The 25,114-nt window shown below is 42.5% G+C and overlaps 1 protein-coding gene and 1 long non-coding RNA gene across 6 annotated transcripts in view; both read right to left on the bottom strand.

Moving 5' to 3' along the window:
* ALPK1 (alpha kinase 1) overlaps positions 1-25,114 on the bottom strand; it is a 53,829-nt gene that overhangs the window by 16,447 nt on the left and 12,268 nt on the right. For 3 of the 5 annotated variants that reach the window (XM_083459199.1, XM_083459201.1, XM_083459198.1), the window contains 2 exons: positions 18,164-18,397; positions 13,664-13,818 (listed from right to left, as the gene is read on the bottom strand). In XM_083459199.1, the coding sequence (XP_083315325.1) occupies positions 13,664-13,818; positions 18,164-18,284 (276 nt within the window). In that variant the 5' untranslated portion in view covers positions 18,285-18,397. Of the gene's footprint in view, positions 1-13,663; positions 13,819-18,163; positions 18,398-21,483; positions 22,877-24,124; positions 24,146-25,114 lie in introns of those variants that run through there. The other 2 variants (XM_083459202.1, XM_083459200.1) reach the window with 2 other exon arrangements.
* On the bottom strand, positions 8,508-11,527 carry LOC310686188. The gene is made up of 2 exons (XR_014515755.1): positions 11,397-11,527; positions 8,508-11,139 (listed from the first exon to the last, which is right to left on the bottom strand). It is a non-coding gene; the product is annotated as an uncharacterized lncRNA (long non-coding RNA).

Raw genomic sequence — 25,114 nt, 5'->3', positions numbered from 1 at the left:
CCAGGGGAAACTCCTCTCAACACCAAAGATGATAAAAACAAACAAGCTAATACAAAAGAGAAAGAATTGGGAAGCAATACTCATTGACAATTTGTAATTTACACCTTAAGCTACAGTTAGAACTGGATATGGAACAACTGATTGGTTCAAAATTGGGAAAGGAGTACAACAAGGCTGTATATTGTCTCCCTGCTTATTTAATTCTGCTTATATGCAGAATTCATCATGCGAAAGGCTGGGCTGGATGAATCCGAAGCCGGAATTAAGATTGCCGGAAGAAATATCAACAACCTCAGATATGCAGATGACACAACCTTGATGGCAGAAAGTGAGGAGGAATTAAAGAACCTTTTATTGAGGGTGAAAGAGGAGAGCACAAAATATGGTCTGAAGCTCAACATCAATACAACGAAGATCATGGCCACTGGGCCCATCACCTCCTGGCAAATAGAAGGGGAAGAAATGGAGGCAGTAAAAGATTTTACTTTCTTGGGCTCCATGATCACTGCAGATGGTGACAGCAGTCACGAAATTAAAAGACGCCTGCTTCTTGGGAGAAGAGCAATGACAAACCTAGACAGCATCTTAAAAAGTAGATACATCACCTTGCCAACAAAGGTCCGTATAGTAAAAGCTATGGTTTTCCCAGTAGTGATGTATGGAAGTGAGAGCTGAACCATAAAGAAGGCTGATCGCTGAAGAATTGATGCTTTTGAATTATGGTGCTGGAGGAGACTCTTGAGAGTCCCATGGACTGCAAGAAGATCAAACCTATCCATTCTGAAGGAAATCAGCCCTGAGTGCTCACTGGAAGGACAGATCGTGAAGCTGAGGCTCCAATACTTTGGCCACCTCATGAGAAGAGAAGACTCCCTGGATAAGACCCTGATGTTGGGAAAGATGGAGGGCACAAGGAGAAGGGGACGACAGAGGATGAGATGGTTGGATGGTGTTCTTGAAGCTACCAGCATGAGTTTGATCAAACTGCGTGAGGCAGTGGAGGACAGAAGTGCCTGGCGTGCTCTGGTCCATGGGGTCACGAAGAGTCGGACACGACTAAATGACTAAACAACAACAACAACAAATTTACACCTGGTACTATGAGCATCAAAAGGGTACTTTGCCTTCAGGCCCATCAATACAAGGGCCTCCAATGGCAACTTTCTATAAAGTCCCTGGGGAAACCAGCATTACACACTGGGAGACATTGTTCAAAGAATTAGGAGGTAGCTCCAGCCATGTGATGAACTAATCAGATGTAAAAATCAACTTCTGGCAACTAATTGCTTGATCTTTACTTTGGGTAAGCAGGTAGGAGATCGCATACAAGCCATACAGGTATCTGAATCATTGCTTAACATGCCGGGTTCCTGTGTATGAGCATGGTTTTGGCTAAGGACTATAGTACTATTTGGAAGTTACAGGAAGAGTCAGGTAAAACTTGATAATGGTATAAGCTGCCTTTTATCTTGTCGGATAGATAGACCATCTTGTCCACTAGTGTGCTGACACTGACTTGGTTCACCCAGCATGAAGTTTTGCTACCGGAAAACCTTTAAACTGAAGATTTCAGGGACTGAATGTAGCACCCTCTCCATCCAAATCACGTGGCAGAGCAGCAGCTCCCATTCCCTCCCGCCCCCCCCAGAAGAGAGACTCTCATGAATGACTCAATAAATGTGTGAAAACATTTGTGGTGACAATCAGCTCCAAGATTAGGGATAGGTCGGTGATGTTAGCCTGTCAGAGAAAAACATTTACACCCTGTGGCTTGTTTCAAATCATAGACTATGCATCTTGAAGAAACTGAAATAGCCATAGTGGGAACAACTTGAACAGGAATGCCTGATATTTGTTTACCTCACAAGACCAGTTGTGAACAAGTATTCACGGGCTGACTTATGCTTCAAAAACTGGTGGAAATATATTTATTTATTTGCAAGGGGGCATGCTTTTGCAAAGAATGACACTTGAAAGGGATTCCCATTTCTTTGTGTGCATGTGCCTCTTGACAATGGAGGGATCCCTGTCTTTAAGCACCTGAAAACGAACACTGCCAGCGACACATTTTTCTCAATGCTCCAGAGTCTACCGTATATTTAAGCACTGAGCCATTGCCTAATGCATTTTTTTCTTTCTGCTTCTTCTCCTCCTTCCCTTAAGAGATTGGAACACAAAAGCATGAGAGAGGGTGACCTACCAAACAAAAGAGCCTTTGAGTTCCTCGGAAAAGTAGACTTGGAGGAGGATGGAAGGAATCCAAGTGGCCCTATTATTTCCACTTGCACTAATTAGACATTTTTCTGTCAGCTATTGAGCACCGCTGAGAGGCCAAACTCACTGAATTCATTTCTAAAGTGTTTACAGAAGTTTGCATCTGTTTGTGTCTCTTCAGGAGGAAAATAAGCACTTCAATAGCATTGTGAAAAATCTAAACCAAGTATCCTATTCTGGAGGGCCGGGCAGCTGCATAATTTAACTCTCCGCTCAATGCTGAAACCTCTTGCGTCGCTCTCCAAAACCAAATGGACACAAAATGAGGAAAAGTCAAGACAGGGTGAGAATATCAGCTGCTTTTTCTTTCCCCGAAGATGGCGTGCTGTGTTAACACACCAATACATTTTGCTCGGTGTCAATTGTTTGAAGTTATAACCCTGTTCTCGTCCCCTCTGAGAAATCATACCTGCCTTTTTCCTTGGCTCCCAAGTCACACAACAGTTCCTAGTCCACAAAAATGCTGCCATGTTAATGGAAAATGTAGACCAAAACCTCCTTCCCATAAAAGCATAAAATGAAAGTAGGTCAAGTTCTGTGACAGCAGTTCCAGGGTAAAAAGACAGACTTCACACATAAAGCCTAGAAGAGGCAACAGACATTCCCCTCCTAATATACACATATGATGGATACAGAGCAGGATCAGACAGTGTGGTAGGATGTCATGCACACCTTACCTCTGGTTTGTTGCTGCTTACTAGAAGGGAAGTGGGGAAAGAGGAAAGACAGTGGTGTGGTTGGTGTGGTGCAAACACACTGTCAGGAGCACTGGAGAGGCTTTGCCAGTGTGTTTGCACTGCATCCACCTTGTCCCTCCCAGTAAGCAGCAGTGAAGCAACCATCTGGAGGTCAGATGTGTAGTGGCGTCCCATCATGCCATCCACTACTGGTACAGATAGCAATTTTTCAGAAATCTGAAGCAGAATGGGAGAGCTGTTACTGCCTACGGATCCAGACATTTATGTCTTCTGTCCTATTATAGTCTCTGGTCAATCAGTTTCACAGGTCTAAGACCCTGCAAAACGTGTTTGAAGTGTTGTTAAGATGCCAACATTTCTGAGAGGGATTGCATATCAGAAGCATGCTGCCAGAATCACCTCCCTTCAGCAGAACTATGAAAAGCTTTCCTCTTCTCTTTTTCTGGCAGTGTCCTGTAGAAGCATGATGAGACTGAAAGTGTGTTATCCTGGTTCGTCAGACTCTCCATATGTGAGTCAAACAAGACAGAATGGCTGCCACGCCTGAGGTGCACATGCAAAGCTATACTGAGGAAAGAGCGCTTATTTAATTTGAGAAAAGATGATCTCGTAACTCTTGCTGTCTTATATCAAAATGAAGAATGTATAAAATTACCTCCAAGTGGCAGATGAGACACAGCGGAAGTTTCTGCGTAATTTTGAATTGCCACTAATGCCTCACACAATTCATAATGCACTGACTGATTTACTTCCAGATTTCTCCCATCACAGGTTAACATCTGCAATATCCATTGCCTGTCTAGATAACAGACATCACCTTGGCCACAGGTCCATCTCACCTATTACAGTTGCTTTCCTTTAGATTTGATATAATGTGTATCTAACCATATACCACAGAAGCCCACAATTCTTTTGCTAATTTATGTTTCTGAGGGACAGGAAAAAGTCTATTTCTGACTTTGCCCAACCTCAGTTTGTTTGCAATCCCACTGAAATATCATCCTGTCTTTCTGCACCTTACATAAAAGCTTTTGATCAGATGTGCACTGTTGCATCTGCAGCTCCTGAACATAATTTTATTTTTTTAAACAGCAACAACCCATCAAGCCTACAACCCCAGGAGGAAGACACTTCATAGACAAAACAAAAAAAATTATGGCGACACAGAGATATAACCAAAATATAAAAGAAAGAAAAGGGTTCTGATTTGGAAATTGTGATTAAGGGATTTCTGCATCCATGCCAAGAGAGAGAAATAAAAGTGCACTTTGCCTGAACATCTGTTTCTACAATGTCAACCTAGGATGTGTAATTGAGTTTAGGGGCACAAAAGGAACTTCATGGCTGGGAAGCTGAGTCAGGTGGAGATGGAATTAGATTTGCAGAAGATTTCTATACACCAATTATAGGGGTTCAGGGTGGAAATGCAAAACAGCCTTTACTGAAGGGCCTTTGCGAAAATGCCCTGAGTGGACGGGTGTGCTGTTTTCATGGTTTCTCGCATTAGTGGCCTGGTTCCTCCCAGCAAAACACCTTAATGTTTGGGTCTCAGCCTTAGGTTCAATGCCAGGATACCTTGTTTTTGCCGACAACTGCAGCTGCTCCCAGGAAGGGAGAAAACACTCTCTCCCAGAGCCATCTGGCACTGAGGTACAGGACAAAATGTGAATCTACGAAATTGCTTGTGCAGAATAAATTAGGAAGATAGAAGCAGATGAGGGTGGAGGAATTTTCAATGAGCAAGAATTAAATCATCAATAATTGAGCCTAGAGGTCTGTTGGTTTGCTAAGACTAGGAATGAATGGCATTGCTAACTCATCCAGGTACAGGGCACTTGGGATGTATTAAATGGATGCAGAAAATGGGGTAGGAACCTCTGAAATATTTTTAAGTCCAGCTACACAGGAAAAGAGAGAATGTAATGCAAGCAATACAAGCCCCCACTGAGCACGTAGTCTAGAGATAAGTGTGCCTTGCTTGCTTCATAGTTTGTGAAAACTAGGAGAATAACGAGAAGCACTGCAATATAGAATTGGCAGGGTATGCCATTATGATGTTTTTATCCTGCTCTTCCTTCAGACCTCAGGGTGGTGCGCGTGCATCCCCTTTTATCATCACAGCAACTTTATAGGGTAGGCTAGGCTGGAAAAAAATAATTAATTGGCCATGGTCATCTATTAAGTTTTCACTGTACACAAATTTGAACCATTTCAGGTATAGGCAACTTGAGGCTGCTTGAGCTAGCCATCACTTTAAAAGCGTTTAAACCAATTAAAATAAACAGTGAAGAATTGTTAGCATTACCGGTTAACAGCCAGCAAAGCTATGCTTTCTAACACAACTCTCCCCAAACAGCCATATTAAAAAAGGTGGTTGGAAAAAGAGGGTTTTTAAAAACCCACAACACGAAAGCAGCAGACACCTCCCTGGGAAATTAGTTGCCAGAAAGATGGGTGACTGTATCTTCCGTATGCAAACAGGCAGAAGAAAGGGTCCAGTTTAGGGACCCTTAAGGTTATATTTAAAGATACAGTACAGCTATCACTACTATCACAGAATGATAGAATTGTAGAGTTGGAAGGGACCCCAAGAGTCATCTAGTCAAATCTAGTCCAATTCCGGTGCAGGAATCTCAACTGAAACATCCATGACATATCACAGGGCTAAGAAACAAATTAAAATCATGCTCAAATCATGCTCATTGAATATGACTTGAGCAAATAGACAGTTATGGGGGGGGGGATCTCAGGCTTTAATATCAAGATGCCCTGGGGGTCACAAAGATACACCACAGTAGATCACTTTGCAGGATATGATCTGCTCAAGCAAAAGAGTGCTACTACATGCAGTAACTTACAAGGTTGTTTATTGGGTTGAGACACCTAGTGATATTGAATTCTCAAGAATAATCTCTTGGAGAATTTTCTCGAAAATATTCTCAGTTAATGAAATGTTAGAGAATTTTCATTTAAAATAGGAGAATATTCATTTTAATGCATTGAAAATGATATAATTAGTTAATATACATGTTTATTCATGGATAAACTTGTTCAGATGGCAACCAAAAAGTGTACAGTTATTCAATGGGGCAATGCAGTGAATTCACATTCTTTGATACAAGTAAATTCAGTATTAGGCTATCTTGTGCTTCTAATAGCTCTAATGGTAATATATTTCAGTATGTCAATTTCTGATAAATGGCATGTTGTACCACTAAATGGCACTGCCAAAACCAGTTACTGGCACTAAATAAAAATATAGAAACGTCAACTGTTCAACTGTTTAAATCAAGGCCACCTCACATGTTGTTACACATAATTGTATAGGCCTGGTACTTTAAGTGTATAAAGCATTGACGCTACCGGTACTTTCTGTAAAAAAAATATATCACACTATATGGCCAAGAGTATAGAATTGCTATGATTAAGGTCACAGCAAAATAGAAAAAAAGGCTATTACATATTGTTGAAATACATACGAATTCAAATGTTCATCAAATTAAATGAATAGCATATATGTGTGTGTGTGTGTGTGTGTGTGTTTTCGGAAGCTCACATTTCAGAACTGCCAATGGTGAATGACATAATGCCCAGTAATGTAACTGGATTAAAAAAACAAACCATTATTCATTACTGTCAGGGGTACAGGGACAGAGGCACAGGGAAGGCAGGAAGTGGAGAGCGATGGAGAGGAATCCCAGGATAGCGAGGAAGAGGATAGCAATGACGCAGGGGATTCCATGAGTCTCTCCAGCAAATCAGAGGATTCCCAGAAGGGGGCGCCTGTGGTAAGGGCAAGGGGAGCCCCAGGGGGAGAGTGTCAGGAGCGGGGGGCCAGCAGGGGACCCCAAAGCGGCAGCTGGGAATCAGGGCCAGCCTCCCCACCAGAGCGCAGCGAAGGAGGTTCCAGTGTGTCAGAGGGAGCAGCTCCGGCGACAGAGAAAGGGGAGGGATCAGAGCAAGCCGTTCTCCCGGAAGGGGAGGAGAGCAGTGAGGGGAGTAGCATAACTGTCAAAAGGAAGGTCAGGGGTTGGGCGCGCGCCAAGTTCAAATGAGGAGGCGCGCGGAAGAACAGGGAGCCCGGAGGAGGAGCCAGGTCCCAAAGCCCACAGGAGGGGGGAGGAGCAGTCTGGAGACTCCGCTTCAGGAGAAAGCAGGAGGGGAGGAACCCCGGCGGGCAGAAAGACCCTGCGGAAAAGGAAAGAGAGAAAAAGGTGGAGCAGCGTTAGCTTATTAAACTGGTGTAGGGGAGGGACCGATTCAGAGGGGACTTCTAACGTCTAAGGCTAAGAGACGCGGGGCTGCGCGCCTCGGTTGTGGAACCAATAATGAACTGCAATAAACATCCTTGTATATAAGAAGAACTTGGCGTTGGTCTTTTGTGAGCTGAGACCTGAGGCAGCCCTGACAATTACTTACACTAGCAATATCACAGCTTAACTTATTATTTGCTATATTTTAAAAATGTGGGTTGTAAAACTGGTTCTTACGTTAAAATTTACAGTTTGTGGAGAATATTCTCTGGATAATTTTCTAGCAGAGAATATTCTCACCTCACATCACCAGAGACACCACACACACACTTGCGAAAAAGATCGTCGACACTGACAGTGTCAACAGCCAGAGTCCTCTGTAGCGGTGTGTGTGTGTGTGTGTGTGTACCTGTGTGTGGAAATAGGTGATGAGGTGAAGGGGAAAAGCCTAGCAGCAGAGCTCTGCATGCAGAAGGTCCCAAGTTCAATCCCTGTCATCTCCAGGTAGGGCTGGAAAGATCAACTCTCTGAAGAACTGCTGCCAATCAGTGTAGACTATACAGAGGTAGATGGACCAATAGTCAGACCTGGCATAAGGCAGAATCCTGTGCTCCAATGAGCATCAAGGGCAGTGCCAACCATTCGTTCAAAAACCAGATCCTCACATGGGCTGGAGTCAGAATGTTTTTTTACAGTCTGCAGATGTATGAGGTCAGGCACCTAGGGAAAACCGTAACAGACACTCGTACGGGCAAGAGCACATTTATTAAAAGCAGATGAGATATCTCCAGCTGTTCATTTCAAATCAACATATAATTATTTATCACCTCTGCTGCTTTCCCGCTTGCACATTCTGTCTCCCAGTTTTCTTATGCTTACTTTGAGCACAGCTCGTGCTGGGAAATAGCTGGAAACGTCCTGTTTGGAATCCCAGTGGAAGCTGAAGTGTTTTTGACCCTCATTTTCCTTGGCTCAGCCAGGAAGGAGAAAGAGACCTGGGTTTTTGTTTTTAAACGTCCACTGTTTGTTGGAAGAAGAGCTGAGATGATTTGCAATGGGAGGGTTAACTGCATATCCCGATTTAAAAAAATGGGGACAGAACAAGGACCAGATACTTTTTGGAAACCCACAAGTGGAAAAAGCAGCAATCTTCTACTGCTGTTCCCCAGGAACTGGTATTCAGAGGCATGTTGCTTCTGATACTGGGGTAACATTTAGTCATCATGTCTAGTAGTTATTGGTAGCCTTATCTTCCATGTGTTTATTGGAAGGGAGTTATTGGTTTGTTCTTGTTTTTGTTCTTGCACTTGTTTTTTATGTATTTTATGTTCATGTTTTGTATTTTTACGTTCAGGACTGCCCTGTGATCTTCGGGTGAAGGGCAGCATACAAATCATATCAAATCAATCAGATCAATCAATCAATCAATCATCAAATCCTCTTTTTAAAGCCACCCAAGTTGGCATCAATCCCTACCTCCAGCCTTAGCAAATCCCATCCTATGCAGATTTAGTTTTCCCACCTCACATGAAAAGTTTCAATTTGTTTTTATTCTATTGTTATTTTAACTTTTTGAAAGTTTTGTTACTGCTAATTTTTCTTATTGATTTTTTTTAAAAAAAATGCAAACCACTTGGAGAGATTTTTTTTTTAAATGATCAAGCGGTGTATAATTTTTATGAAACAACAGTTTTGGCTTAGCAAGACTTTGGCAAATCACTTCTGTGTGATATCTGCTGCCCTAGAATGTGGTTTTTTACAACACACACACACACACACACAAAATCTGTTGCTGCTTTCAGTTTTGTCACAGTTTTTAATTCTTTGCACTATTTTTAATTTAGACCTAAGAAATGAAACAGCAGGACAAAAGCAAAAAATAATATCAAAAACTCAAAAACCCACATAAATTTATACCCCCAAAAATGTAACATCTGAAAGAACCCTAAGATAGTCCTTTGAATAGACAGGTGACAAATCACCAGAATTGCTTTCTTATAGTCCCACAGAAATAACATTAACAGTCAAGATCTTTCTTCTATCAAACTCCTATTCTGGAATTCCACAATGAAGATCACTATCAAGAGGGAAAACATTTTAAGATGCACGTTTTACATTGATGTGTTAATTACTGAAGGTGGTTGTCAACTAAGCTGCTCAGAGAAATCCCATTGAAATTAATGACTTTGCTTAAGTTGGGCCAATTCAATGGGTGTACTCTGAGTAAAACAGTTGACTACCACCCTGAGTTTCTCATTAAATTTAGCAGGTATGGGATTTCCTCCATGCCCCTCTCCACCCACCCCCATTGCCCCCATGTCTTTTATGAGCATTCCTCTCTTCTGGTTGTTTTGTACAATAGGATTCTGCAGCCCATGCAAAGCTGAACTGTTTAAAAGGATGATGTAAGCAGCAATGGTTGTTTTGCATACTCAACAGAGCAATGGTCTGCAAACAAAGCATCGCTACTAACAATGCAAGGCTAAGTCAAACTTTCAGACTGGAGACCCAAGTGCTCTCATAGAGACACTTTGAGATCAGTGGAGCTACTCGAGAAGTAAGATACTGCACACTGTGAATATGGTCCCCAAAATCTGACCTTCCAGAATAATAAACACTTCATTCAAGGATCCCAAATCACTTTACAAACACTGGTTCATTCCAGTGGAGGGCTTATTCTAAACTCGCCACTTTAGAATAAACTCAGATGAAACGTGTCAAAGTTTTCGCCAAACAATATCAACAAAGGCTTATTTCTCTTTGGGAGGGATTTAAATTAATTCCCTCCTGCAAATCATATCAAAAGAGGAAGCTCAGAACTTTATTCTTTGCAATCAAACTGTAAATTTAATACTTCCCCCCTCCCCAGCCTCGCTCAACATCTTAATCAAAGTTCTAAAGAAACTTTTTCTGTGTCTTGAATTTTTCTAATTTCGTTTTGAATAAATAAATGGGAAAGAGAGCAATGGAAAGGGGGTGGGGGAAAGAACCTTTCTTGACTAATACTAATAATATGGGTCAAAGTGTCAGTCATTCTACAATTAAATTGGGGAGTAAAATAGTATCCCTTTTCTCCCACAGTACAATAGTGCTAGAATATAAATTACCAGTGAAAATGAAATAATAGTTCAAAGCACATGGGGAAGCGAGCTCAGCGTTTAGAAAGTATTTTTTACGGCACGATGAAACATTGAAGACGACGGTAACCCATGTACTTTGGGGTGCGTTGGTGAATAGTCTCCAAAGAGCATCAGGCAGGATTGTAGGGCCCTATAGTCTGTGACCCCATGATATGCTTTGTTTCCCCGGGGCAGCTGCAGTTATCAACAGATGTTTCGGCAATAAATAATTGGTATCATCTCAGAAAAGGCCCATCTACCTGGGGTGAGGGGATAATGTGGGCAAACACTGTTCCACTATTACAGTCACATTAATCTCCCATCTATCCAGGTTTCTCAGGGAGTTGGCTGCAGGTGTTTATCCTGGGAGAGAGCAGACAAATGCTCTTGAGTCCGAGGGCTTTGTGAGCATTGTAAAAGGGGGTCAGCCACCGCCATAAATTTCCATCTGAGGCCACACACCAAAAAGGGAAAGGGAAAGGAGGGGACGGGGAGGAAGAAAACACAGCAAAACAAACTCAGAATCACAATAAAACTCCACTTAGCTCTAGGGATTTGTAAAGCAAGGGCAACAACAAAACCCTCCCACTTTTACCAAGGGGCATGTAAGGTGCTCCACGCAACTTAAACCATTCACTTACAGAAGGAGAGAGAAACAGTGATTTAAGGAGGCAACTCCCTATCCTATCTTACACCCAGATACAAATAGCACCTGGTTGCAACCAACAGGTCCCTCCCTCACTTAACCCTCTCTGCAAACATAGCAATTGTGCTGCAGCAAATTCCCAGTGGTTGCTGGAGAAGAAGAAGAGTTTGGATTTGATATCCCGCTTTATCACTACCCGAAGGAGTCTCAAAGCGGCTAACATTCTCCTTTCCCTTCTTCCCCACAACAAACACTCTGTGAGGTGAGTGGGGCTGAGAGACTTCAGAGAAGCGTGACTGGCCCAAGGTCACCCAGCAGCTGCATGTGGAGGAGCGGGGAATCGAACCCGGTTCACCAGATTACGAGACTACCGCTCTTAACCACTACACCACACTGGCTCTCACACTTGGAGCTCTGGCCTACGCAGGTTTAGGAATAGCTTGCTGGCTCAGGCCAATAGCTCACCTAGTCTAGCATCCTGTTCTCACAGAGGCCAACCAGATGCCTGTGGGAAACCCATAAGCAGGATTTGAGCACAAGAGCACTCTCTCCTATTGTGCTTTCTTGCAACTGGTATTCGGAAGCATAGCTGCCTCCAACTGTGGAGGTAGAGCGTAGCTGTTGACAGCCCTCCCCTCCATGAATTTGTCTAATCCTCTTTTAAAGCCATTTATGCTGGTGGATGTCACTGCCTCCTATAATAAATAATAATAAATAATTTTTTATTTCTACCCCGCCCTTCCCGGTTCAGAAAACCGGGCTCAGGGCGGCTAACAAGAAATTTAAAACACTTAATTGATGCAACAAAAAAACAGCATAAAATACAGTATAAAACGTGAATAACAATAAATTCAGAATTCAAAAATCAATTTAGGGGGAAAATCCAGCCAATAAACACTAGATGATCACCAGGGTTAGCTGGTTAAATTAGTCCTCTTTGGGCCAGCAAGGAGACCAGGGGAGAATTAGCTGTGGGATCCCAGAGTGGGTAATCTTCATAAAAAGGGGAGGGGGAGGGAAGGAAGGAACGGGAATAAAAGATCAGGCTAAGTTCAAATTGAAAGCCAGGCGGAGTGAGTTCCATAGTTTAGCTAAGTGCTGTGTGAAGAAGTGGAAAGTTTTTCTCCCTCTCTCATTGTACCAGAACTCGGGACAATACAATGAAGCTTAATGTTGGAAGATTCAGGAAAGGCAGAATAAACTATGGATTTTATTCCCACTAGAGGCAGTGATGGCCCCCAACTTGGATGGCTTTAATAGAGGATTCATGGCGGGTAAGGCTATCACTGGCTGTTAACCCTGATGCATATATACTCCCTACATGGCTGAAGGCGGTAATGCTGCTGAATGCGTTGCTGGAAGCCACAGGAGGGGAAGGTGTTCTTATGCTCAAGTCCTGCATCTGGTTGGCCGCTGTGAGAAGAGGATGCTGGAACAAATGGACCACTGGCCTGATCCAAGAGACTTTCCTTATGCTCCAATGTACGTAAGAAATGTGTGTGCAGTCAGGAATGGGGGGCGGGGAGAGGACAGAATAAATAGGGAGAAGTTACTCTCTGTTCCTCAAAACACTGGAATCATAGGGTAGTCTAATACAATTGATTCAGGATAAACAAAATTAAATACAACTTTACGTAAAGGTAAAGGGACCCCTGACCATTAGGTCCAGTCATGGCCGACTCTGGGGTTGCGGTACTCATCTCACTTTACTGGCCGAGGGAGCCGGCGTACAGCTTCCGGGTCATGTGGCCAGCATGACTAAGCCGCTTCTGGTGAACCAGAGCAGTGCACGGAAACGCTGTTTACCTTCCCGCCAGAGCGATACCCATTTATCTACTTGCACTTTGATGTGCTTTCGAACTGCTAGGTTGGCAGGAGCAGGGACCGAACAATGGGAGCTCACCCCATCACGGGGATTCAAACTGCCGACCTTCTGATCGGCAAGTCCTAGGCTCTGTGGTTTAACCCACAGCGCCACCAGTACGCCTAAAATACTATTTTACTCAGCCCATAATTTACAGTGAAAATCACTGCCTCAAGATGTTGCCAAAAACCCAACCAAAACCCAACACAGACAGCTCTGAAAGTGGTATAGTCAAATTCTTGGAGGATATATCTATCCACTTGCTATTTGCTAAGATAACTAAAATTGGACCCACTGCCTTCAGGGCTTACACCTCAGATGACATATGTAACAACAAGTGAAACTTGTCTGCATCATGCCTGACAAGTGACCTTCAAAGGGGCATTTAGCTGCAACTCTTGCAGATAGAGTGCTGGACTTGGACCTTTTAGACCATTGGTAAGCCTTTATATCTGTAATTGCACACATCTGTATTTGTTCCAAAGAACACATGAAGCTCCTGAATGAGTGGGATTCTTTGGTCACCGGAGGAAGCCTCCTTGTGCAGGATCTCCATGTCTACATCAGAGAATACACTGCCTTCTGGTCCATATGCAAACAAAATCAAGGCATTAACCCCAACACAACTGATAAGAGTAAGAATGTGGCCATTGAATTAAATGGAATCAGGATGACAACTGTCACCTAGCAGAAACAGCAGTGAAGGATGGGGGTCACCTATATAAAAGGAAGGCTACCATCTGTTAGGCCACTGTACATCTAAGTCCTGTGAATGCAGGTTTCAAAGGCAGGTGTCATATACTTCATACCAGTAACTCATGCAGCCTTGCATTGATCACATCTTTCAGGTTTGTTTTGTCTTCCAGGTCTACGGCTTGTTTGTATTGCCACTTTTCTGGCACGAAGGGCCACTTCATTTCCTTTGCCTCTTCGATGAGGGTCCTCAGATCATCAGGGAGAAAAGCTGAAAAGGTCAAAGTGCAGGTAAGTGATTCAGCCGCGAAGGTTAGGAGGTGGTACCTGACCTGCTGAAAGCATTCCCTCCACCATTTTTTGCTTCTCAGCGGCTGCAAGCTGTCACTTCTCCCAGCCACAGAGTAATAATGAGAGGTTGCCTGTCATCAGGTGACCTCCTGTGCTCTGCCCTGCAGGTAAACTGGAGCTGTCTGTCATTAAGAGAAGGGATTTTATCAAGGAAGTGAAAGACTGTTGTTGCTTTGTAGGTGTGAGAGGAGAAAAGGAGGCAGAAAGGAGCAGAGGAAATGGATTTCTCCACAGTGCGAAAATGAGAGTTTGGAGCCCTTAATGTGCAACTTGATAGCTAACTCAGTCTTCTGAGTCCAGAGGCAATATACCTTTAAATACCAGATGCTGGAGACATGTAACAGGGGAAAGCCATTGCTGTCACGTCTGACTTGCTAAGTTATCTGGCTGGAAACAGAATACTGAATGGAATTTTAGTCCAACCCAGAATGAAGGGTCTTTGAATAAAGCCTTTGGCTTAGGTCTGAGAACTGTAGTTTCTTAATATTCCCGATCAATGAGTTGGGAGTTTAAGAAACAGAACTGTTCCTCAGAATTTGTCTTTTGCAGAAACTTAGGAAAAGGATACAAAGAGAAGGGGACAACAGAGTACGAGATGGTTGGACAGTGTTCTCGAAGCTACGAACATGAGTTTGACCAAGCTGCGGGAGGCAGTGGAAGACAGGAGTGCCTGGTGTGCTCTGGTCCATGGGGTCACGAAGAGTCGGACACGATTAAACGACTAAACAACAACAAGGAAAAGGATGGTGAATGAGATTTAGCAGATGGAAGGGTTGGTGCAAAGTCAGCCTGTCTGGAAATCCCTGAGACATGAAGAGCTAAGGGCAATGCAAGCTGGATGAGTTCATTTCTAAATCCCTGCTCAGATTTCCACTATTCATCTCCATCCTGGATAGAAAGAAGTAGTATTTAGGGAAGCAGTAGTAATACTAATAAATGAAATGACATTGTTATTGTTTGTGTTTGTTACTATGGTGTGTATTTTTGTATTTTTATTGTAAACCGCTCTGTGATCTTCAGGTAAAGGGCAGTACAGGCATTTAATAAATAATAATAATAATGATAGCAAGCTTCAGGCTTTGAGTTCAGATAATTAGTTCAAACTCCTGCCATAAATGATGCCACACTTCTTATAAGCAATATGTGATCATGGCAGAATTTATTTAAAAACACACACACACAAAAAAACCTGTTAGGGAAGAAGACACCTGCAATTAGAGCATTTAACTAACCTGCAGGGATATAATCAAATGGAACAATCATACACACTTTGTGACATAATTCATATCATTGCCTCTCAGACTCAAAGCAGATAGCTAATGCAAAAACAAAAATATAAGGGAAGCAGGTCCTAGGGAATCTCTGAGCCTTGGTTCCTTTGCTGCTTGAAGTAGTTTACCTGAAGGGCCATGTCTAATGTAGTGATTAAAAGGGCACTGATGTACCTTATCTGTAACTAAGCCGATTATTTATCATACTCTCCAGCATTTAATAAGGGAAACCGAAGAAGAAAGAACTACCTGATTAGAAGTTCAATAGCCCATTCTAAAGAGTGATAATAAAGCTGAAAGGAATTTGTGACAAGGAAACAAAAGTGCCTTTTGTGGGTTGAAATGAAAGGAAACCTTACAAGAAAAAAAATACACCAGCCCTTTACACATAGCCTATATTCCCAAATGCCAAAGAGCTACAGACAACTATCATCACAGCCAAAGGAAGCAGAAAACTGTACACAAACAGAACAGGCCCTGCATGAGGTGGATTTAAATTTCCCCAAATGTCATCATGATTGATTCACTCGGGCAAAGTAGCTGGCACTATTGAAACAGCAGAACTAGGTGGAGAGTCACATGATTCGTCTGTCAAAAAGGAAACTCCTCTGTGTGTGTGTGTGTGTGTGTGTGTGTGTGTTAACAAACAAGCAAACAAAATTCAGATTTATCGATTTAAAAAATAGTTTGCTTAACAGAGGGCCACTTCTTGCAGCCGTTTATTCTGCACTCAGTGCTGCTTGTGTAAGTCTGTTTTGCACAATGTCCCCACTATGCTGTCCTTATCAAAATGCAATCCCATATTCCCCCCTCTATTTAGTTCAGATGGACCGTTTTCGAGGAAAATAATATAAATTAAAAAAAAAAACTCCAAAACTTCTGCAGAAATTATAGATCCAGATTAAATGAAGGCCGTAGGCAAATGGGTTGCCATTTTGATGAGGACTAGGTTATTTGAATGCTGCAAATGTGTTTGCTAGAGCAGCACCGAGTCCACACTAAGCATCTGTGTGGAAGCACCCAAGACCCTACTATGGCAGTAAAGGGATGGAAGGAGGAAGTATGGTCAAAAGGATTGCAACAGTGACAACTTAATCGTAAGGTAATGTACAAAGTCAGAATTTATGGACGTGCAAGCTTAGGCTCAGAACTGGCAAAGCTTTTTGCAAAAGTACTGCAACTATCTAGTATTTCTAAGCAGACTTCCTAGAGAACAAGCCCCATTGAACAGAATGGGTGTTATTTCAGAATAAAGTACATTTCCCAGTACGCTTCCGAGCACAATTCAAAGTGTTGGTGCTGACCTTTAAAGCCCTAAACGGCCTCGGCCCTGTATACCTGAAGGAGTGTCTCCACCCCCACCGTTCTACAGGCAGCCCTGTTTAGGGAAGCTTTTAATGTTTGATGTATTACAGTATTTTAATATTTTTCGGGAAGCCGCCCAAAGTGGCTGGGGAAGCCCAGCCAGATGGGCGGGGTATAAATAATAAATAATAAATTATTATTATTATTGTTATTAATATTATTATTGTTATTAATATTATTATGGCACACCTTGTGGTAGCTTTATCTGGAGTATTTTGGAAGAGCTAGCCATGGTAATCTGCTGCAGGAAAAACCCCATAAAGAGGCTTCTGGACACAATAACAAGTCTTGTGGCACCGTAAGGAGCATCTCCACCCCCACCGTTCAGCCTGGACACTGAAGCCCAGCACTGAGGGCCTTCTGAGGTTCCTTCCCTGAGAAAGGTGAGGTTACAGGGAACTGGGCAGGGGGGCCTTCTCAGTAGTGGCACTCTCCCTGTGGAACGCCCTCCCATCAGATGTCAAAGAGATGAACAACTACCGTATTTTTTGCTCTATAAGACTCGCTTTTTCCCTCCTAAAAAGTAAGGGGAAATGTGTGTGTGTCTTATGGAGCGAATGCAGGCTGCGCAGCTATCCCAGAATCCAGAACAGCAAGAGGGATTGTGCTTTCACTGCGCAGCGATCCCTCTTGCTGTTCTGGCTTCTGAGATTCAGAATTTTTTTCCTCTCGTTTTCCTCCTCAAAATCTAGATGCGTCTTGTGGTCCGGTGTATCTTATAGAGCGAAAAATACGGTATATAACCTTTAGAAGACATCTGAAGGCAGCCTTGTATAAGGAAGTTCTTAATGTTTGATGTCTTACTGTGCTTAATGTTTTCAATTTGTTGGAAGCCACCCAGTGTGGCTGGGGCAACCTAGTCAAATGGGAATAATAATAATAATAATAATAATAATAATAATAATAATAATAGACTAACAAATGGATCATGGAACGACTATGCACAGGCAAGAGTTTGCTTCATCAGATCACCTAACAGATCATCTTCCTATTTCAATAAATGGTTTCTTCAATAAATGGTTTCTTTTTCATATCATATTCAATAAAACAAAAACTCTTTCAATGTGTCCCTGGTATTTACGTACCGCTCTTCAAAGTATCCGTTGCCTGCAAATGTTCCTCTAACACCCTGAACCATTTTTATTTTCAAAACACTTTTGTAGATGATGAACTTTTATATAGAGAGAAAAATCTGGGAATTCAAATGGAGGGAGTTGCATTAGGGGAAACGGTCAAATGCTTTAATGAAGGGGATATACTCTCAGTGAAAGGACAGCAAACAGCCGCCATTCAGAAGTTGCATTATTTCCCCTCCCCCTTTTTTATAATTGAAATTTATGTGCATCGCCAAACTTTGGAAGCATTGTTTTTCTTAAACGAAAACCGCTCCTTATAGCCTCATGTTTACTGAAGCTTTAAATGAGAACTGACAGCAATTCACTGGTACAAAGTGGGCTTCCTTCCCTGCTTGCCTCCTAGCTCACATCCCATTCATGTCCTAGAAATCCAGTAATCTTTTGACACTTATCTGCTAGGAGATGGGGGGGGGGAATAGGGCAGGCCAGAGATGGGGTGGAAGTTTAGGGCAGTCGGCTGTTTTGCACCCAGTACTTGTCACTGGGATCTCACCTCTGTACTGCTGATGCCTGCTTTCGTCTCTCTTAGACTGGTCCTGCACCTCTGGTGAGATCTGATCCAGCATCTGTTTGCATTCCTGCAACAGAGTGGCCATCGTTCTTTGATTATCCATGCTGCTCGCTTGGAAATTGGGTGGGGTGTGCGCGTCTTTGGGTGTATGGCGATCAATTACCGAGGAGAAGACACAAATTCTAAATGAAAAGGATCCTTTCTAGGCCGAGATACCTGGTGAACAAAAGAAGGGGAAGGATGATTAACTAAAGCATCATCAATTATCGGCAAGGCTCAAGCAGGGAGGGATAATAGGGGAAGTACATGACAGTCTCCGAGGACTTTATTAGGGAAGGGTGTGAAATTACTCTGGGGTCCGTGTACCACAGCATGGAGAGAGGAGGTTGCTTTTCAATACCCCTGTAAAAAGCCCCAAACAGTGAAGTGGCCAGCCACATGCGCACACATAGAATCCATTTGCACACATGTTGGTTCCATGCAGTCAAGTGCTTTATGCTGGAACCCTCATGTTTTCAAGACCTTTTAACCTTGCTCTGCAGCGAATCACCGTGATTTCTAGAAATGATAGCTGAGTTACATCACATATTCTTTCTGGAGACGGTAGGAAGCACTTTGGGAACAAGTGCTTGGATAATTGTACGCACAACATGGTGGATGGGGAGAGGCAATCCCCTGCTAACTTCCCAGTCAACAAAAAGACACCATTCAGTTTCCCCTCCTATGCTGCTGTATTGGGGCAAGACAAAAGAATTATGAAAAACAGAAAGCAGGGGAAACAGCAACCCAATGTCTAGTTCTCCCCCCAATTCTCTGGAAAGTTCTGGTGAACCTCAGGCTGCATTCACATGGCACTTTTCATGACTTTTCCCTGTTAATTTCTACATGATACTTGAGCTTTCACAGGATGTAAAAGCCTCACTTGGAACTTTAGTAGGCTAGAGTGCAAGTTTAGTGCTCAATTCCATAGTTGCTTCCAGAAAAAAAATGCCTGTTTGCAAATAAAGTGGTACCTCGGGTTACATACGCTTCAGGTTACATACGCTTCAGGTTACAGACTCCGCTAACCCACAAATAGTACCTCGGGTTAAGAACTTTGCTTCAGGATGAGAACAGAAATTGCGCGGCGGTGGCATGGCAGCAGCAGGAGGCCCCAGTAGCTAAAGTGGTGCTTCAGGTTAATAACAGTTTCAGGTTAAGAACAGACCTCTGGAACAAATTATGTACTTAACTCGAGGCACCACTGTAAGGTGGTTTCTGTGGGTGCCTGGTGATGTAATTGGATGGTTCCCTTGTCAGAGATTCAGTACCCACTACTCACTGTGTTAAAAGGTTTGTGTGACTCAGGCCTGGCATATGTAAACTGTGCCAGCTAACATGAAAGATGCAAACTGAACTGTAGCCACTTGCCGATCAATGCGAAAGATGTATGCTATCCTGCAAAAGAATCCGAGTTCGAACAATGAAGGATCCATAAGGAAAAAAGACTCCAAAGTTGTAACGAAGGAGACATGGCGTGCATTCAGATATGGGGGGACGGATGGACGACAACTCTTCCTAATTCTATTGTTAGTGCTTCTGTTTTGTAATGTTCCTTTCACATTGTGGTACCAGTTGTGTCATGGAACTGTGTGTGTGTGTGTGTTTTACCAATGTACCGGCAAGTCACGCTGAATTTCACACCGATGGATGTGGTGTGACAAAACAACAAATATAACTGGACGATGCCACTACTGCCCCAAGCCTTTCGCACCTGATGCATCACCCATGAAAATGGCAGGAAGCAACTATATTGGGTATACTGCCCCAAATTTTGTCACTTTACTGCCACAATTTTCTGGTTTAATGGGGTTGCAAATGGATTGTTTCTGGAAGAAATCAGCACAGAAATGAGCGCTAAACTTCTGCTAGATTTCTGGAAGTGGATTTGATGCCAAAATATAATGCAGAAATTAACATTGGAATATTGGAAACAGAATACTGTAAACTGCTGTGTGAATGGAAGCCTCAGGCTGTAACATTGTAGAGCTTCTGCATTCTGTTTTAGAGAACTGCTTCCGGCATCAGTTAATCGTTGCAAACCAGTGAGAATCCCTATTTACATAGGTGATCTTTACAATTTTATCAAACAACAAGGAGTGGCAGCTTGAAGGATAACAAGTTTACCGTGTCATAAGCTTTTGTGAACAAGGGCCCACTTCATCAGATGCAGGAAGTGTTTTCCTCCTGTATGTTTCATGCACCTGACAAAGTGGATTCTGACCTGCAAAAGACAGTGTTAGCCTTTAAGTTGCCCATGAGACTCTTTGTTGTTCTTGCTGCAAAAAAACAAAACAAAAAAATCACGCAGCATTACTCATCTGGCAACTCTTAATGTTACTTTCTTTAAAAACTGGGTGCAATATTGGAGCCATATTCACAGTATAAAATTCTGAAAAACCAATTAAAACCCCTAAGCCCCTTTCACTCTCAAGGCAAAAATAAATAAATAAATCTCATCCTCATTTTGATCTTTAGGCTATGCTACAATTCCAGAGAGACCAATGAGGAGGAAGAAACAAAGACCCAAGGAGCTCCACGTGGAGACTGCATTTATGGATTAATCCCAACAGGGAACAAATAAAGATCGTCCCAGGAGTGTCCGGTGGGGACTTAGCGCAGTCAATTGAGAAAAGCAAATCATTATTTAGGGCCAGGGCTGTTTTGACTTTCAAATAAACATTTTTAATTATTTTAAGTGCTACACTGAAACTTCCCCTTTCTCTGGGTGGAAAATTATGGTGGCCCATGAATGGAGGCGCTGGTGATTATACAAATCTTTTAGTTGTGTAAGGAACCTTTTGCAAAGCTGAGAGGGGAGGGAGTGATGTTTAAATTACATCTGGAAGCACAAGGCTCATTACTAACATTAAAGGTTTTCTTATTTCCCTTATTGGGGTTGTGTGCGTATTCCCTTCTTCTCTAAAGTCTCCAAACAAGTAAAAGATTGGGGTCAGTGGAGAAGAATCACTTTCACAAACACCACTATATGTAAGTAATTCAAACTGATGGGATAGCTCAGTCAGTAGAGCATGAGACTCTCAATCTCAGGGTCGTGGGTTTGAGCCCCACATTGGGCAAAATATTTTTGCATTGGACTAGATGGCCATTGGGATCTCTTCCAACTCTATGATACAATGAGGCATACAGAATTTCCCCATTCTGATCTGTCCATACTCTGGCTTCAATCAGGAGTAACTTCAAGAGTGATACAAGCTTGGATTCAAGAACTCTGCTTGCGAAACAAAGCTTTACTGACCCACCTGTGTAAGCACTTCAGTCCCTACCGCCTGTCATTCAGGAAGAGTTGGCAGAAACTTCTGGAATGACAGAGAATGTGGCTTTGCAGAAGCTGCCCCCACCTAACTTTTGCTGGTTTCCTCATCTCACTTGCAGCTCCTTGTGGCAAATTCTAGGTCATTCTGGAGAGTTCCCTGACTTTCATGAGGAATTCCCTTCCTCATGGCAAGGAATGCTCTAGCTCTGGTGAGATTTTGGTGCCAGGTTAAAACAGATCTTGTTCTCCTAGGCATTTGGTCATGCAAATCTAGGCAAGGCTGTGCTGAACCGTAGCTATTATCTGGGACAGTTTCCTCACCAGTGGCTAATTTTAGTGATTTAATCCTTGTTTTCCTTTCAACATGGTGTGTATGCAGCCTTTTTGCTCTCCGCTGCAGGTCATCTAAAAAGCAAATTTAGGCTGCAATGCTATATACCTGCTTACGTTGCTAAGCTCAGCCGGACTTACTTCTGAGTAGAAAAGTATAGGACTGCAATATTAGAGCCACATTTTAAAATGATATACCAAATGTACAGCCAAGTACAAATTCTCCCCCTGCCCCTTCAGCACTTTGAAGTATGTGCTTGTCAAAGCCACTTTGAACCCATGTCATTACGCTACACTGCACTTTGCATCTAGCCATTCTAAAGGGCCAGATTTTGCTCCCTTTGGAATTCAATAGCATGAGTCCCATGGCCCTGCAGAGGGGAGCAGGGCTGAGCACCAAACGCCTGGCCTTTGAAAAGGTCAGATTTAAATTTTAACTTTCAAGTTAATGAGGTTTCTCTCCTTATCAAAACGAGCAGCGCTGCATTTCTTTTTTCTATACTTTCCTACAACTGTAGTTTGAAGTTAAATGTAAATCTGAGGTAAGAATATGGTATCGTAAATGATGTTGCATAATATTACAGCAATATACGATTTGATGTTGGAACACACCACACAACACATACAGTTTGTGGGGAAGATGCAAGTTTTTAAAACAGATTTATTGTACTGTGGGTTGTAGGTGAGCCAGGGAGGTCTAGATGATATTAACTGGATTATCAGCATTCATTTTTCTACACATTTATACCTGATGAGCTTATCTCTTTCTTTGTTTGTTACTTGGTTGCAGGATTTCCTTAAATAAACCACAAGCTCTTTGAACACACTGGTGTAAATACCATCCCAAGCAGAAAACTAAATCTTTTCTTTCACAAATAGGCCAGCACTTCTCCCCACTGGCATATGTTGAAACCACAGCAAGAAATTGGTGGGATATTTCATTTGTAATGTGCTGAATGAGAGATGAAGCATGGCTATTTGCTTGAGGCTCTGTTACCATCTTACTCGTTTGCTGGTTTCGAGTTTAAACGCTTTTTCTTTTTGTAAAGCCTCGTATACCGAATGGCACCGGCTGTATTAAAATAAGGAAAACCCTGACTCAGGGACAGCCTTTCCTAAGGCAAGCTCTCTTGTTAATATGCGCCCACATGAAAGGGTTTCTTTTCTCCTATAGAACTACAGTGTGCGTGTGTGTAAATTGCAAGGGGCTCATTGGCATAAATCTCGGCTGCGACCTCTGAGGTAAACGGGATTTACATTACTTTCTGACAAGAATTAAATGAAGGCCTTGTGGATGTATGAACAGCCTTCTAGACTGCAACAGATGGGCATGAATGTGCTCCCTAGGCAAACTATCAGTGACATCTGTGTCCTCCAAATTCTGGTGGTCTCAGCCAATTAACAGGCAAAATGGGGAAAACGGGGAGGGGGCGAGGAGGGCTGGTTCCTGCACAGTCTACCCTACCCCCTTCCCTCAGCAGAAGCAGAAGTGCTTGTGTTTAGAAATGAGATCAAGAGTAGCCTGGAGCAGAGAGGAGATTGTATTTTTTTAAAAAGAAACTATAGAGATTAAGCTTTACGAGATGGACTTGGGTTATATTAGATATTAGGGAAGAACTGTATACCTGGTAGACCTTTATAAAGCAGGCTACCCCTTTTCTGTTGCTGTCATTTATGCTCCTCCCCCCCAAAAAACTCGTTATCACTGAGGTTAATTAGAATCACAGAATTTTAGAGTTGAAAGGGACCCAGTGGGCATCTAGTCTAACCCCTGCAAGGCAGAAATCACAGTTAAAGAATCCCTGACAGATGGATAGCCAACCTGTTTAAAATTCTCCAATGAGGGAAAGTCCACCACCTTCTGAGGTAGTCTATTCCACTTCCAAACACTGCCATTATTATTATTATTATTATTATTATTATTATTATCATCATCATCCCACCCTTTTCCCTTACAGGGACTCAGTTCTTATTGTCACAAAGTTCTTCCTAATGTTTAGCTGGAATCTCCTTTTTTGTCATTTGAATCCATTTGTTTGGGTCCTACCCTCTGCAGCAGCAGAAAACAAGCTGGCTCCATCTTCTATGTCTCTCTCTCTCAAACACACACACACACACACACACACGTATAAATACTATGTCTAAAGCTGTTCCTACTATTCTCTATGACAGGGGTGGAAAACCCTCAGGCCTGAGGGATTAAGTGGATTATGCAGTTAATTATATGATGGTCTGTTTGGGGCTCTGCACAATAACATTGTTTTTAAAGCATGCACACACAAAAGACAGCTGAGTACCAATTTATCCATATCAGCAGACTGCGGGTGTGGGACACTGATTGGTATAAGGCCACCTATAGAGTAAGTTGTTGTTGTTGTTGTTGTTGTTGTTGTTGTTGTTGTTGTTGTTGATTATTAAATTTGTATACTGCCCTGCATCTGTAGATCTCAGGACTGTTCCCTACATAAAAGTTCAAGATAAAAACACACAAAATACATAATAAAAAGAAAAACCCTCTCCCCAGCTGACATTTAATAGGGTATCAGATGTAATCAGCCAAATGCCTGGTTGAAAAGGAACGTTTTTGCCTGGTACCTAAAGGTGTATAATGAAGGCGAGTTCATGGCAGAGGAGAGACTCAAAGGCCTTCTGGATTAAAAACTCACAGCACAATCCCATGCATTTTTAACTTGGATTTAAGAACTGCTGTATTAAGTGGGGCTTACTCCCAGAAAAATGTTCATAGGATTGTAGCCCCAGTCTCCTAGCAACTAGGTTTCGCAACTAGGTTTCGAAAAACATAATGTTCAAAGCAGCCTATAACTATTGGGTCGTAATGCTTCCCTCTACAGGAAACTTGCCTATAGTGATTCAGACCCATTGGTCCATGCAGTACTGTCAATTCTGACCAGCAGTGGCTTTCCAAGGTTTCAGACAGAAGTCTTTCCCATCTTACCTGGAGATGCCAGGGACAGAACCTGGGACCTTTTTGCATTAAAAACATGTGCTCTGCCACTGAGCTACATCTTTTCCTTGAAACAATATTTCCTTACAATATGATTTGTTCACATTTGCTATTCATTTGGGATACTAGTACACAAAAATGCAAAACTTAATTATATTTTGTTTCTTAGGAACGTAAGAAGAGCTTGGATCTGAGTGCAGCAGCACCAGTTTTCAGCAACTGGTATTCAGAGGCATGTTTCCTCTGACTTCTTTATAGCTGGGAGTTTGAATATGTTACAGGACATTCAGTTTACTCCAGCTGACATAAGGACTGGTGTTTT

The sequence above is a fragment of the Podarcis liolepis genome, assembly GCF_965112155.1.
Source record: "Podarcis liolepis genome assembly, chromosome: 9".
Taxonomy (NCBI): Eukaryota; Metazoa; Chordata; class Lepidosauria; order Squamata; family Lacertidae; genus Podarcis; species Podarcis liolepis.
The sequence above is the reverse complement of the archived record's forward strand: the minus strand, read 5'-3'. Positions and strand labels throughout refer to the sequence as shown.